Source organism: Mobula hypostoma, chromosome 5 (genome assembly GCF_963921235.1).
Source record: "Mobula hypostoma chromosome 5, sMobHyp1.1, whole genome shotgun sequence".
NCBI lineage: Eukaryota > Metazoa > Chordata > Chondrichthyes > Myliobatiformes > Myliobatidae > Mobula > Mobula hypostoma.
In genome coordinates this window covers 71,411,763-71,425,399 of record NC_086101.1, presented here as the reverse complement: position 1 = coordinate 71,425,399, position 13,637 = coordinate 71,411,763, and the positions used below count along the sequence as shown (strand labels likewise).

Genomic DNA, 13,637 nt, shown 5'->3' with positions numbered 1-13,637 from the left:
AAGTGATGTCCTGGACACCTTTTATGATCACAAGTGAAGAAAGAATAAAAGTAGTACAAGGAGAGTGAAAAGACAAGTTGGGGTGGAGGTGGAGTAGAGAGATTAGAGCTATGTTAGAGAGATGCATTGAAACTTGGTGCAGCCACCACAAGGGCCCGGTGGGGAAGGACCACAGTTTAGGGTTCTTCTCCCAGTGGGAGTGGGAGGGGTCGGGTGGTGGGGAGTATACCCCTCAACAATGATGTGAAAAGATGAAACAACAGAGTGGCTAAACGTGTGGCAGTGTAAAGCCTGTAATGGAAACATCTGTAAAGGATTGAGAGTCATTGAATGGTTAACTGTACATAGTTTTATTTTTGAATAAAGTATATTTTGAAAAAAAAAATCTTTTCCCTCTCACTTTAAACAATTTTGGATTCTCCTACCCTTCATAATTTTATATACATCAATTGTATTACCCCGCATCCTCCTCTTCTCCAGGGGAAAGACAGTCCCAGCCTATCTGATTGCTTCCTATAACTGAAGCCATCCTGTCCTGGCAACATTCGTGTGAAACTTTTCTGCACACTCTCTATTTTAAATTGCATCCTTCCTTTAGGATGGTACCTAAAGCTGCACATAATACTCTCAGTGGGGCTCACTAATGTCTTATAGAGCTCTAACGTGGCATTCAACTCTTGTACACAGTGCTCTGACCAATGAAGTTAAGCTGCCCTTCTTCACCACCCAATCTAATACCTCTGCAATTTTCAGAGGACTATGTACTTGTACCCCTATGTCTTTCTGTTCTACAACACTCCCCAGAGTTCTGCCATTTACTGTGTATGCCCTGGCCTGTGTTTAAATTCCTAAAATGCATCTCTTCGCACATGTCTTCACACAACCACAGAATAGAAAGGTGTACCTTTCTAACAGGGATGAGGACACATTTCAGTAGCCACAGGGTGGTGAATCTGTGAAATTCATTGCCTATTTAAAGGTTGTTAGGGTCTTGATTAGTCAGGACGTCAAAAGTTACGGGGAGAAGGCAGGAGAATGGGGTTGAAAGGGAAAGTAAATCAGCCATGACCAAATGATGGAGCAGACTCAATGGGCCAAATGGCCTAGTTCTAGTCCTAAGTCTTAATGCTCTCTTAGTTAGATGGAGTCCTCCATACATGAGGTACATCGTGTCTGTGACAAGAAATGACATGCTATACCGTACTGGTTTTGCATCACCTGCAATGAAGTGTACTGCACAGGCAAGGCCTGTGAAAGGCGCTGCTTACACACAGAAGTAAGCCTTAACCAATTTTTTTGAGAAACAACTTTCCACTCAAATCATCACACTGAAAGATTTACTCTACAATTATTCCACTACAAAATACTCTGGTGTGACTTCTACTTCTACTAACCTCTAAAGATTTCTACCACCCCCACCATTCTCTCAGTCCCTTCCACAATCATTTATTTTATTTCTTAAATGTGATCCCCTCTCTTCCCATTGAGATCTCTCTCATATCCACAGTACTCTTCATCTTTTTACAGTCACCTCTTGCAGTTTTCTACAGTCACCCCACCCCCATGACCCTCCCTGTTCTCTCCTCCTTAGCTTTCTTTTCTCCCCTGCTTCATTGTCATTTCTTCCCTTAGACACAACTTTTTCTTCTGTCTGTAATCTCCTGATCCTTTTTTGTCAGTTTGCCCTTATCTGTGCAGTTTCTGTCCCTTCCCTACAATAATACTTTTCTCACCTGCTATCCCTTATCCTCTCTTAACCATCAATTCATCTGCGACTTCACCTTCAGGAAGGGCCTTTTTAGCTGAATATGGCACAGTGTGCCTCTGACACAATGTACTGTTCCTGTCTGGGAATCCTACATAAGGCTGGTACAGACCAGTAAACCACAATGCCTTTTTAGATAGTCTGCAATTTAAGACCAATGTTGATATTTACTGGGATTCTAAGCTTGGCCTTTTTGTTTGTTCTTTAGGTAAGTCACATAATAAGTCCACATCCACCTTTTTATTCATCTACAGTAATCCTATTTTCCTGTATTAGGAGTGTATACTTTGGTGCCTTGTCTACTTAAGTGTCTGTCTAAAAGCCTCTTAAACATAGTGCTTATATCTGATCCCAGCACCCCCTCTGGCAACATGTTCCGGTCCTCAACTATCCTCTGCTTAAAAAACTTGCCCCTCAAGCCTGCTTTAAAACTCCTTTCTCTTACCTTATACCTATGTCACCTTGTTTTTGATATTTCTACCATGGGAAAGAGCTTTCAATGTTAACCTTACCTATGCCAATCATAATTTTATAATCTCTCAGCCACCCCCTCAGTCTCCTTCACTCCAGGGAAAACAACCCCAACCTGTCCTCCCTCTCCCCATAGGTCCTCCAATTGAGTCAACGTTTTGGTGAATCTTCTCTGCACTCTCTCCAGAACAATCAATTCCTGCCTGTGGTGTTATGACCCAAACTGCACGTTATTCTCTGGTGTGGTTTTGGTAGTCAGTGTGGGGGTGTGGTGATTAGTGTGTCAAGTGTGGCTAAACCAGTGTTTCATAAATTGGCAATGTAATGTCCTAACTGTTCCATTCCATGTCCTGACCTGTGAAGGCAATCATGCCACATGTCTCCTTCATCATCCTACTGACTGGTATTGCCACTTTTGGGGAACTATGGTCTTGAACTTGTCAATTGTAAAATATTTTTGAAATATTAGAAGTTATATCTCAGGTCTCTTAAATCTCTCACCTCTTATCTTGTATTTTTACCCTCTAGTTTTGGACTCCCTAAACCTGGGGAAAAAATCTATGACCATCCACCTTATCCATACCTTTCATGAATTAATAAACTTTCATCTCTAGGACTATTTGGGCTGAAGGGCTGTTTCCTATCAGTATTATTCTATAACATTATGACACTGTTCTTAAAATTTAATTGAATATTGCAACATCTGTTTACACCAAAACGTGTTTGACAACAATATTTTTATAGACTGAAATTATATCTATTATATACCTTAAATATACTGATCTGCTGAAACATAGGCATTCTCAGACATGCAGTGCAGTCCAACACTGCTCACCTATCCAGTACTTCCTGAAATTTCATTTATACATATACAGCCCACAAACTGCGGGTGGAGTCTGGGATCTATTAGACACTAATTTACCCAACAGCCCTGCTGCTCTTCTGAATCACAACCCTTTGTATTTTTTTGTTTGTACAGTTTGTGTTATTTTGCACCTTGGCTGCTTGTCAGTCTTTGGTTTTTGTGCAGATTTTCATTAATTCTATTGTATTTTTTATCCTACTGTGAATGCCTGCAAGAAAATGAGAAAATGAATCTCAGTGTGGTATATAGTGACATATATGTACTTTAAACTTTGAAAGGACATGTACCTTTGTAAGCATTACATTTATTTATTGTGAACTATGCATCTTGTAGCAGCATATCCTAGAACAGTGGCGATTTATTTTGATTGAAATATTTATTTATTAGCTTCCAAGCACTTTTTTTATTAACTGTTCCTAGCTAAGCAGTGAACAGTGTCTGCTTTCAACATGATATGTCCATCTTGTGCTTTCATTAGGCCTTCAAATTCTGTACTGTTATCCTTTCTAGGATTCCCTGCTGACTCTGGAACATGCTGAAATCATGCTTCGGGTTAACCTGACCAATGTTAGGCTGGAACATAATTGGATGACAGCTCTTTAAGCCACCTGCCAAGATTGCTGTCTTATCCCAGGACACCTCACCCCGCCTCCATCCACTTCCACACCAAATCTCTACTGAGATCACCTACGTCCTAGCATCTGATGCAACCTTCAGTGACAAACCTCTGCCATATCTCCCATATCACACCAAAACATGCAAAAAATTATTCCAAAATGTTTTAATGACAATGCTTTATGAAAATCATTGAAAATGTAACGAGAGTTTATTCTATTAATTATGTTCGCAGTTGCACCAAAGCTCGATATTAAAATCCATAAGAAGTCAACATAATTAATTAATAGAGGCCCTGGGCTTCTACTTTCTTTATAAATGTAACAATGTTTAAAATTACTGCAAAAAATAATGATACATTTATTGATTTTGTAATTCAGCTCGAAGTCCAGTCTTTTCGCATCTATCTTCGTCCCTTCAAGGACTTTGGACTATTCGTGCAACAAAAACAGAGCAACAGTTTCAGGCAAAATTTGATGAACATCAGGATCTCCATTCAGGTGAAATAATTGTATGATTTTTATTGTTTCCCCAACTGCTGTATAAATCAGGGAGAATGAAAGGAGAAGAACCTTTTTACTAGAAATAGCCTAGCTAATCTCCTTGAGCCACAACTGCCTGTTTGAAGTCCTTTGTGTGTTGCTCCAGATTCCAGCATCTGGCAATCTCTTCTATCTCCACTAGCTAATTTCCTGGGTGCTTATGTTTCTAATGAATTTATACTTTTTACTCCCAACAAGTGCATAGATATTCAATCAGCACAAGATTAGGGTAAACTGTAGTGTCCACAATAGCGGAATTACTGATTAAATATTAGTCACTGTTAGAATAGGACTTAATATCGATTTTATTGAAGTGCCATAAGCACTTGTGATCAATGAAAGCAATAATCTATGGAGAGACATGGCCTTTGAGAGAGCGAAGAAAACAGAAAATTTGTTACAAGAAAAGACTGAAATCTTTAGTGCATCTTCAACAATATGAATAATTACTGACAGAACTGTAAAAAAGCAGCGTGATATTTAATTCTGAAAATCAATGGTCTTAAAATACTTTTGTAGTCCAGAGATTCCTAAACTCAGAGGCTATTTAATCAGTTATCTGTACATAATAAAATGATCATTGAGTGTACGTTTGTTGTCTTCTGCTGCTGTAGTCCATCCACTTCAAGGTTCAAAATGTTGTGCATTCAGAGATGCTCTTCTGCACACCACTGTAAGAACGCATGCTTATTTTACTTACTGTCGCCTTCAGTCTGACCATTCTCTGACCTCTCTCATTGAAAAGATGCTTTTGTCCACAGAACTGCTGCTCACTGGATGTTGCTGTTTTTTTTTTGTTTTCTGTACCATTCTCTGTAAACTATAGAGACTGTTGGACATGAAAACCGTAGGAGATCAGCAGTTTCTGAATACTCAAACCACACTATCTGGCACCAACAATCATTCCACGGTCAGAGTCAGTTTGGTCATATTTCTTCCCCCATTCTGATGTTTGGTCTGAAGAAAACTGAACCTCTTGACCATGTCTCCATGCTTTTCTGCATTGAGTTGCTGCCACATGATTGGCTGATTAGATATTTGCATTAACAAGCAAGTGTACATGTGCACCTAATAAAGCAGTTTCTGAGAGTAACTAAATACCAGTGGAGCTGAAAAGCAAACCAATAGCATAGAGAAAGAAAATGAAAATATTGGAGAATTATGAAAACCAGCAGATAGAAAGAAAGTTCAAATACCACTTTAATCTAGTAAAGAAAAACTAGTGTACACAAAAGATTCACCAGAGTGTTGCTTGGATTGGAGGGCTTGAATTATGAGTAGTCATTGCATAGGCTAGGTCTGTGTACTCTGGATTGAAGGCTGAGAGGTGACTGATGGAGGTGTATAAGTTATGAGAGTCATAGAAAGAGCAGTAAGCCAGTATCTGTTTCTATGATAGGCAAATCTAGAACTAGAGGGTGGGGGTTTATGTTAAGAGGGAGAAAGTTTAAAGGAGATCTGAGGGGTAAAATATTTTTATAAAGAGTAGTTGGTCACTGGAATGCCGAAGGAGTTGATAGAGGAAGGAACAGTCACAACATTTAATAGCCTTCTGGACAGGTACATGAATGGACAAGACATAGAGGGATATTGAATTAATTCAGGCAAGTGGAATTATTGGTTGGCATAGATGTAGTGAGCTGAGGGGCCTTCAGTATCACAAGCAGAATCAGATTTATTATCACTGTCATATGTCATGATAGTTGTTATGTTGCAGCATTTGTACAATGCAGTACAAAGGTTCACTTATCAAAGTATACAACTCTGAAATCCTTCTTATCCAGATAGTCACAAAATCAAGGAACAAAAGAAGAGCAACATGGTCATCAAGCCCTAAATCTCCCCCCCCCTTCCCCTCACAAAAAGGGTTGAGAAAGATCAGGCAAAAAAACACAAAAAAAATTAAAGACTAATACATAGAAAACAATATGTCAATATATACTATAAATTATAAAAAGAAATATATATAAAAAATTAAATACAGTGCAAAAAGAGAGCAAAAATAGTGGGGTATTGTTCATGGATTCATCGTCCATTCAGAAACCTGATGGTGGAGGGGAAGAAGCTGCCCCTAAAACATTGATTGTGTGTCTTCAGGCTCCTATACCTCGTCTCTGATGATAGCAATGAGAAAAAGGCATGGTCTGGGTGATGGGAGTCCCTAATGATCGACGCTGCCTTTTTGAAGCATCGCCTTTTGAAGATGTCTTTGATAAGAGGAATGGGGCTGGTTGAGTTTACAACCCTCTGCAGCTTTACACGATCCTATGCAATGGCCCCTCTATACCAGGCAGAGATGCAACCAGTTAGAATGTTCTCTATGTACATCTGTAGAAACTTGCTGGAGTTTGATGAAGTCCCTCATGGGAGACTAATCCAGAAGATTAAGTTGCATGGGGCCCATGACAGATTGGTTGTTTGGATCCAGAACTGGTTTATGCAAAGAAGACATAGGTTGGTAGTTGCAGGGTCTTATTTGAGCTGGAGATCTGTAATTAGTGGTGTTCCTCAGGGATCTGTGCTGGGACCTCTATGTTTGTATGTATATAAATAAACTGGATGAAAATGTAGATGAATTTGCTGATAATACCAAGATTGATGGAGTTGTGGATAGTGTAGAAGACTGGCAAAGTGTATAGCGCATGTAGATCAGTTACAGATATGGGTAGAGAAATGGCAGATGAATTTTACCCAGATAAATATGAGGTGTTGCACTTCGGTAGGGCAAATGCAAGGAGACAATACTCTGTTAAGAGCAAGACCCTTAACAGTGTTGCTGAGCAGAGAGATTTGGGGTCCAAGTTCATATCTCCATGAAAGTACACAGCTCAATAGGGTGGTTAAGAAGGCTTATGGAATGCTTGCTTCTATTAGTTGTGGAACTGAGTTCAAAAGTCAAGAGGTTATGTTGGAACTTTATAAAAATTTGGTGGGGCCAATCTTGAGTTTTACATACAGTTCTGGTTGTCCCACCATAGCAAGGATGTTGAGGCTTTGGAGAGGGTGCAGAAGAGGTTTACCAGGGTGCTGTCTGGCTTAGAGGGCACCTGCTATCAGGAGAGGCTGTATAAACTTGGGTTGTTTTCTTTGGAGCGGTGGAAGCAGAAGGGAGATCTGTTAAAGGGTTATAAGATTATGAGAGGCACAGATAGAGTAGACAGGGAGTATCTTTTTCCCAGGATTGAAATGTGTAATAATGGAGGACATGCATTAAGAAGAGAGGGGTAGGTTCAAAGGGGATGTGAGGGGTAAGTTTTTTTACTCCTGGAATGCGCCGCCTGGTATGATGGTAGAGGCAAGTACATTAGAGGCTTTTAAGAGACGTTTAGATAGGCACAGGAATGTGAGGAAGATAGGGGGATATGGACATTGTGTAGGTAGGAGGGATTAGCATTTGGGGGCTTTTGATTTACTGTTTAGCTGGTTCAGCACAACTTTGTGGGATGAAGTGCCTGTTCCTCTGCTGTACTGTTCTGTGTTCTTTGGTGACATACCAAATCTCCTCAGACTCTGAATGGAATATAGCCTCTGGCATGCCCTCTTCATAACTGCTTCATTATGTTGAGCCCAGGATAGTTCTTCTGATATGTTGACACCCAGGAACTTCAGACTGCTCCGCTTTTCCACTACTTACCCTTCCTGCTGCTGGCCCATCAATAATGACTGGTGCGTGTTCCCTCAACTTGCCCTTTCTGAAGCCCCCAATCAATGCCTTGGTCTTACTGGCGTTGAATTGACGGTTGTTGTTGCGACAGCACCTAACCAGCCATCTACCTCATTCGTGTACCCTTCCCCGTCACCACCTGAAATTCTGCCAACAATAGTTATGTCAAGGTGAATCTATAGTTTGCGTTTGCGCTGTGCCTAGCCACACAGTCATGGGTGTAGAGAGAGAGTAAAGCTGCAAGCTAAACACTGGTCCTGGAAGTACATCGGTGTTGAGTGTCAGCAGGGAGGAGGAGGAGGCCTTTTTCTATGTTGACAGATATGACTTTATACTTTAAGATATTTCTTCCTCACACATTTGAAATAGGGAGTCAATGTCAAAGCATGTGTGTAGACTGGCTTTGCAGAAGAGGAAGCTTAGAGATCTAGACTCTTTCCAAAACATCAATGCACCAATGGCCCAGGAGCTCTACACTTCTGTAAACCAAAGCATGACTTCACATATTGCACAAAATGGAAGCATGATTATTGGAAATACGGACCTATCAAGTAGTTACAGAATGTTTCAGTGTATGGTTTATTCTCAGGTTAAGTGGAGTTTGCCTCAACTGGAATCATAAACTCCCTTTAATGGAACCTAATAGAAATAAACCATTGTTCGTGTTCTGAGTCTAAGTGTTCAGTTGTTTCTATCTGTGTGAACAAGTAACTGCTGAACAAGTAACTGATAATGTTGCATGTAAAACTCAGCAGAATGGTTCATTAATATTAGTATTATATTTTAATATCAACATTTAAATTACCTGAATTATGCATTGTACACAGAACTGTATTCCGAATTGTTTTGACAAAATGATAAAGAGTATGTCATTGATTTTATCAGACTTTTATTTCCCATTTTCTCTGCAGAAACATGGTTCCTTTTTCTGACTACTTCACGGTGGCTTGCAGTTCGGTTGGATGGTCTTTGTGCAATTTTTGTCACAGTGGTTGCTTTTAGTTCCATTTTCATTGCAAGCCGTGAGTAGGAATTTCAGCTTTTTCTTTACATTATAATCAGCAGTTTAACTTATGGATGTAATTATTATTCTGTAACTCAGTTTTCTTTTATTTTCTCCAAGCAAATTTACAATTAAGCTAGTTTTCTGTTAAAATGTTTTTAATTTGTATTTTTGTCTTATATTACTTAGCAAGATTGAGCTGAATGTAGATCCTGCAGTTTGATAAAATAAATCTGTAATTAATGTAACCAATTCAGTGTTATTAAACTACAAGGTTTTATAATTTGTTATATTGAATTTATCGAGTACATTGAACATTTTTTTGTGTTGAGAAACTGAGATCGAGGATAGGAAATTGTGCAGAGTGCCACCAAGGCTAAACATGAAGAGAACCAGGGTGGTTCAGGAACAGTATTGTGTATAGTCATAAAATGTTGAGCACAGAAATGGGTCATTCAACCTACTATGAAAATGCTGATGGTTTTTACCCAATCTACACTAAACACATTTGTCCTTATTAGATCTGTACCCTTCGATGCCTTACCTAATTAAGTGACTGGTCACCTACAATTGAGGCACGTTCCCAAGAGAATCAAAGAAAGCACAGACAAATTCAGAACTCCCAGGATGAAAGCAATACAAAGGAACTTACTTTGACACGAAATAATATTTTTCTGTTGATCAGTGTTTTTACAAAATGCCAAAGTAAATCCACTGTGATTCAATGTTGTAAAACAATAAAACATGAAAACTTCCAAGGGCGGGGGGGGTGAATACTTTTTATAGGCACTGTACTACCCTGAGATTTATTTTCTTGCGGGCATTTAGAGGAACAAGGAAATACAATAGAATTTAAGACAACCCACATTGATAAAAACTGACAAACAACTAATATGCAAAAGAAGACAAATAATGCAAATAAAAAATAAATAACACTGAGAACATGAGTTGTGGAATCCATAGAAGTGAATCTGTAGGTTGTGGCATCAGTTGAGAGTTGATGCAAGTGAAGTTATCCATGCTGATTCAGGAGCCTGATCGTTGTAGGGTAATAACTGTTCATGAACTGGTAGCTTGGGACCTAAGGCTTCTGTACCTCCTTCCCGATAACAGCCACAAGAAGAGAGTGTGGCTTAGGTGGTATGGGTCCGTCATGGAGATGCTTTCTTGTGGCAGTTCTCCTTGTAAATGTGCTCAATGGTCGAAGACTTTGCCTGTGATGGACTGCACTGCGCACACTGCTTTCTGTAGACTGTTCTGTTCCTGGGCATCAGTGTTTCTGTATCCAAGCAAAATGCAGCCAGTTAAGATACTCTTCACTATACACCTATAGAATCACAAACAAGAGAAAATCTGCAGATGCTGGAAATCTGACCAACACACACAAAATGCTGGAGGAACTCAGCAGACCAGGCAGCATCTATGGAAAAAAGTATGTTGACATTTTGAGCCGAAACCTTTCGGTGGGACTGGAGGAACAAGGCTGAGGAGTAGATTTAAAAGGTGGAGGGAGGGGAGTGAGAAATACCAGGTGATAGGTGAAACCTGGAGGGAAACATCTGCAGAAGTTTGTCAAAGAATTAGGTAACATACCGAATGTGCACAAACTTCTTAAAAAAGTAGAACTGCAGTTGTGCCTTCTTTGTAATGGAATTTATGTGTGGGACACAGGACAAATCTGAAATGATCTCTCCGTGGAATTTGAAGTTGCTGACCCTCTCCACCTCTGACCCCCTGATGAGGACACACTGATGGACCTCTAGTTTCCTCCTCCTGTAGTCAATAATCAGCTGTTTGGTTTTGCTGACATTGAGTGAGATTGTTGTTATAGCACCACTCAGCCAGATTTTCAATCTCCCTCCTATATGGTGATTCACCACCACCTTTGATTCAGCCAACAAGTGTCACCAGCAAACTTAAATATGGCATTGGAACTGTTCTTAGTCATTAGGTTAGGTATAAAGCGAGTTAGAGTTTTATACTCACAGGTTATGCTCACAGTCTTGTGGTGCACCTGTGCTGGTGGTGATCGTGGAGGAGATGTTGCCAGTCTGCACTGACTGGGGTCCACAAGTGAGGAAATTAAGGATCCATTTGCAAGTGAGGTATTGAGTCTCAGGTCTCAAAGCTTAGTGATGAGTTTTGAGGGGATGATAGTGTTGAGCTGTAGTCAATAAAGAGGATACTGACATATACATTTTCATTATCCAGGTGTTCCAGAGCTGAGTGTAGGGTGAATGAAAGGGCATCTGCTGTTGACCTGTTAGGCAAATTGGAGTCAATCCAGGTTACTCCTCGGGTAGGAGTTGATATACCTCATGACCAACCTCCCAAAGCACTCCATCACAGCTGATGTAAGTGCGACTGGATGACAGTCATTGAGGCAGGTTACTATGTTCTTCTTGGGCACTGGTATAATTGAAGCCTGCTTGAGCGGGTGGGTACCTCAGACAGCCAAAGTGAGAGCTTAAAGATGTCTCTAAACACTCCAGCCAGTTGATTAGCACAGGTCTTCAGTACTCGGCCAGATACATGCTCTGGGCCTGATGCTTGCCGTGGATTTGCCCTTGTGAAGGATGCTCTCATATTGGTCACAGAGACTGAAATCACAAGGTCATCGGGGTATGAGGGGGTTCGTGATGGTGCCTCCAAGTTCTGCTAGTAAAAGTGAGCATAAAACATTGAGCTCATCTGGGAGCGAAACCTTGTTGTAATTTTTGCTGCTTGGTTTTACTTTGTGGAAGGTGATGGCATCCAAACCCTGCCTCAGCTGTTGAGTATCCTTCTATGATTCAAGTTTAGTACAGAATTGCCACTAAGCTTTTTTATACTGAGAGGTGGTTGATATCTAGAATACTTTGCCAGAGAAGGGATGGAAGTGGATACAATTACAATGTTTAAGTGGCTTTAAGGCAAATATTTAATTAAGGAAGCAAAAGAATATAGTTCTAATGTGGGCAAATGGGATTAGTGTAGACAGGCAAAAAGATTTGATGGATTGAAAGGCCCTTTTTTGTGCTGTACGATGCCAACTCTATCAAGCAAAAAAAGGTCTGCTTATGGCAAGTGCAAAATTCTAAATACGAATAAAAATCAGGCTTTTTACTAAAGGATCAGAGATCAAACCAAGAGGCACAGAGTATGAGTAAAGATTAGTTATTATTATAAGTGATCAGTTACTGAGCAGCACCTAAGAAGTTATAAAGCTTATTTCTTCTTCTGTGTCTTCAGTTAAGTTAGATTCTTCAACAAAAGTCACAGTTGTGTAAATTGACAATTGTATTTCCTGCATTACAACAGTGCCGATTTCTTCCAGTGCATTTCAGTGGTAGATACGAAAGGTGCCCTTTTTAACTGCAGGTATTCTCTCTTCTTGCAGAGTTGGACGCAGGACAGGTCGGTTTAGTTCTGTCTTATTCTATCACACTGATGGGAATGTTCCAGTGGGGTGTACGGCAAAGTGCTGAAGTTGAAAATTTGGTAAGATAGCTTTTAAAATATTTTATGCAACAAGTTAGAAGAATGGGTCAGTTCCCGCTGCTGACTGTGAGGTATTTGCAGGTTCTGTCATAGTCCGCGTGGGTTTCCTTCAGATGTTTTCTCCCACATCCCAAAAGGTGTACGGGTTAATAGGTTAACTGGTCACTTGGCTGTGTAAGGGCACCGTCAGCTCACTGGGCCAGAAGGGTTGTACCATGCTGTATCTCTAAATAAATAAATGCAATGAATTAATTAACGGGGATAGAGTTTCCACTTTGTTACAATCCAGGCACAAACTGCACCTGATCGAAGAGTATTGAGTTTCTCCTTAAATCATGTGCATAACAGCAAATGCAAAATGTCTCCTAAATCATTACTTGGGTTAAGCTCTTCTCGGCTTCCAGCCGGGTTGCCTGTAAAGAAGCTCAAATCGCGGCTTATGCGGGTCAAAGATGACCTGGGATTCAGGTTGGCTGGCATTTATATGATTCCCTGTGAATGCAAAGCAGCGTATATAGGCCAGACAGGATGCATAGAGAAAACCCACATCAAGGAGCACAGGAGGTGTATCCATTTGGGTTACTCAGAGAAATCAGTGGCAGCAGAACATTCTGTTCACAATGGCAATAGGATTGACTTCGTCAGCACAAAACTACTGTGCCGTGCCTGTGGCTTTTGGGACCCCCCGGTAAAGGAAGCCATTGGAATAAAACTAGAGTAAAAGAGTTTTAACAAAGATATGGAAACCATAGAAAAGGTGCAGAGGAGATTTACAAGGATGTTGCCTGGATTGAGGAGCATGCCTTATGAGAATAGGTTGAGTGAACTCGGCCTTTTCTCCTTGGAGCGACGGAGGATGAGAGGTGACCTGATAGAGGTGTACAAGATAATGAGAGGCATTGATCGTGTGGATAGTCAGAGGCTTTTCCCTAGGGCTGAAATGGCTAGCACAAGAGGGCATAGTTTTAAGGTGCTTGGAAGTAGGTACCAGAGGAGATGTCAGAGGTAAGTTTTTTACGCTGAGGATGGTGAGCGCATGGAATGGGCTGCTGGTGGTGGAAACAGTAGGGTCTTTTAAGAGACTCCTGGATGGCTACATGGAGCTTAGGAAAATAGTGGACTATGGGTAAAGCCTAGATAGTTCTAAGGTGTTCGGCACAGCTTTATGGGCTGTATGTTTCTATGAAGGTCTCGCTCTTATTACGAACTGGAATTCGATTGTTAACAAGTTA

At 40.5% G+C, this 13,637-nt stretch overlaps 1 protein-coding gene across 1 annotated transcript in view; it reads left to right on the top strand.

The window, feature by feature from the left end:
* Positions 1 to 13,637, top strand: part of abcc4 (ATP binding cassette subfamily C member 4 (PEL blood group)) — a 349,901-nt gene that overhangs the window by 288,914 nt on the left and 47,350 nt on the right. Inside the window, exons 22-24 of the mRNA XM_063048526.1 lie at positions 4,097 to 4,216; positions 8,834 to 8,944; positions 12,305 to 12,405. Of these exons, the coding sequence (XP_062904596.1) occupies positions 4,097 to 4,216; positions 8,834 to 8,944; positions 12,305 to 12,405 (332 nt within the window). The remainder of the gene's footprint in view (positions 1 to 4,096; positions 4,217 to 8,833; positions 8,945 to 12,304; positions 12,406 to 13,637) is intronic.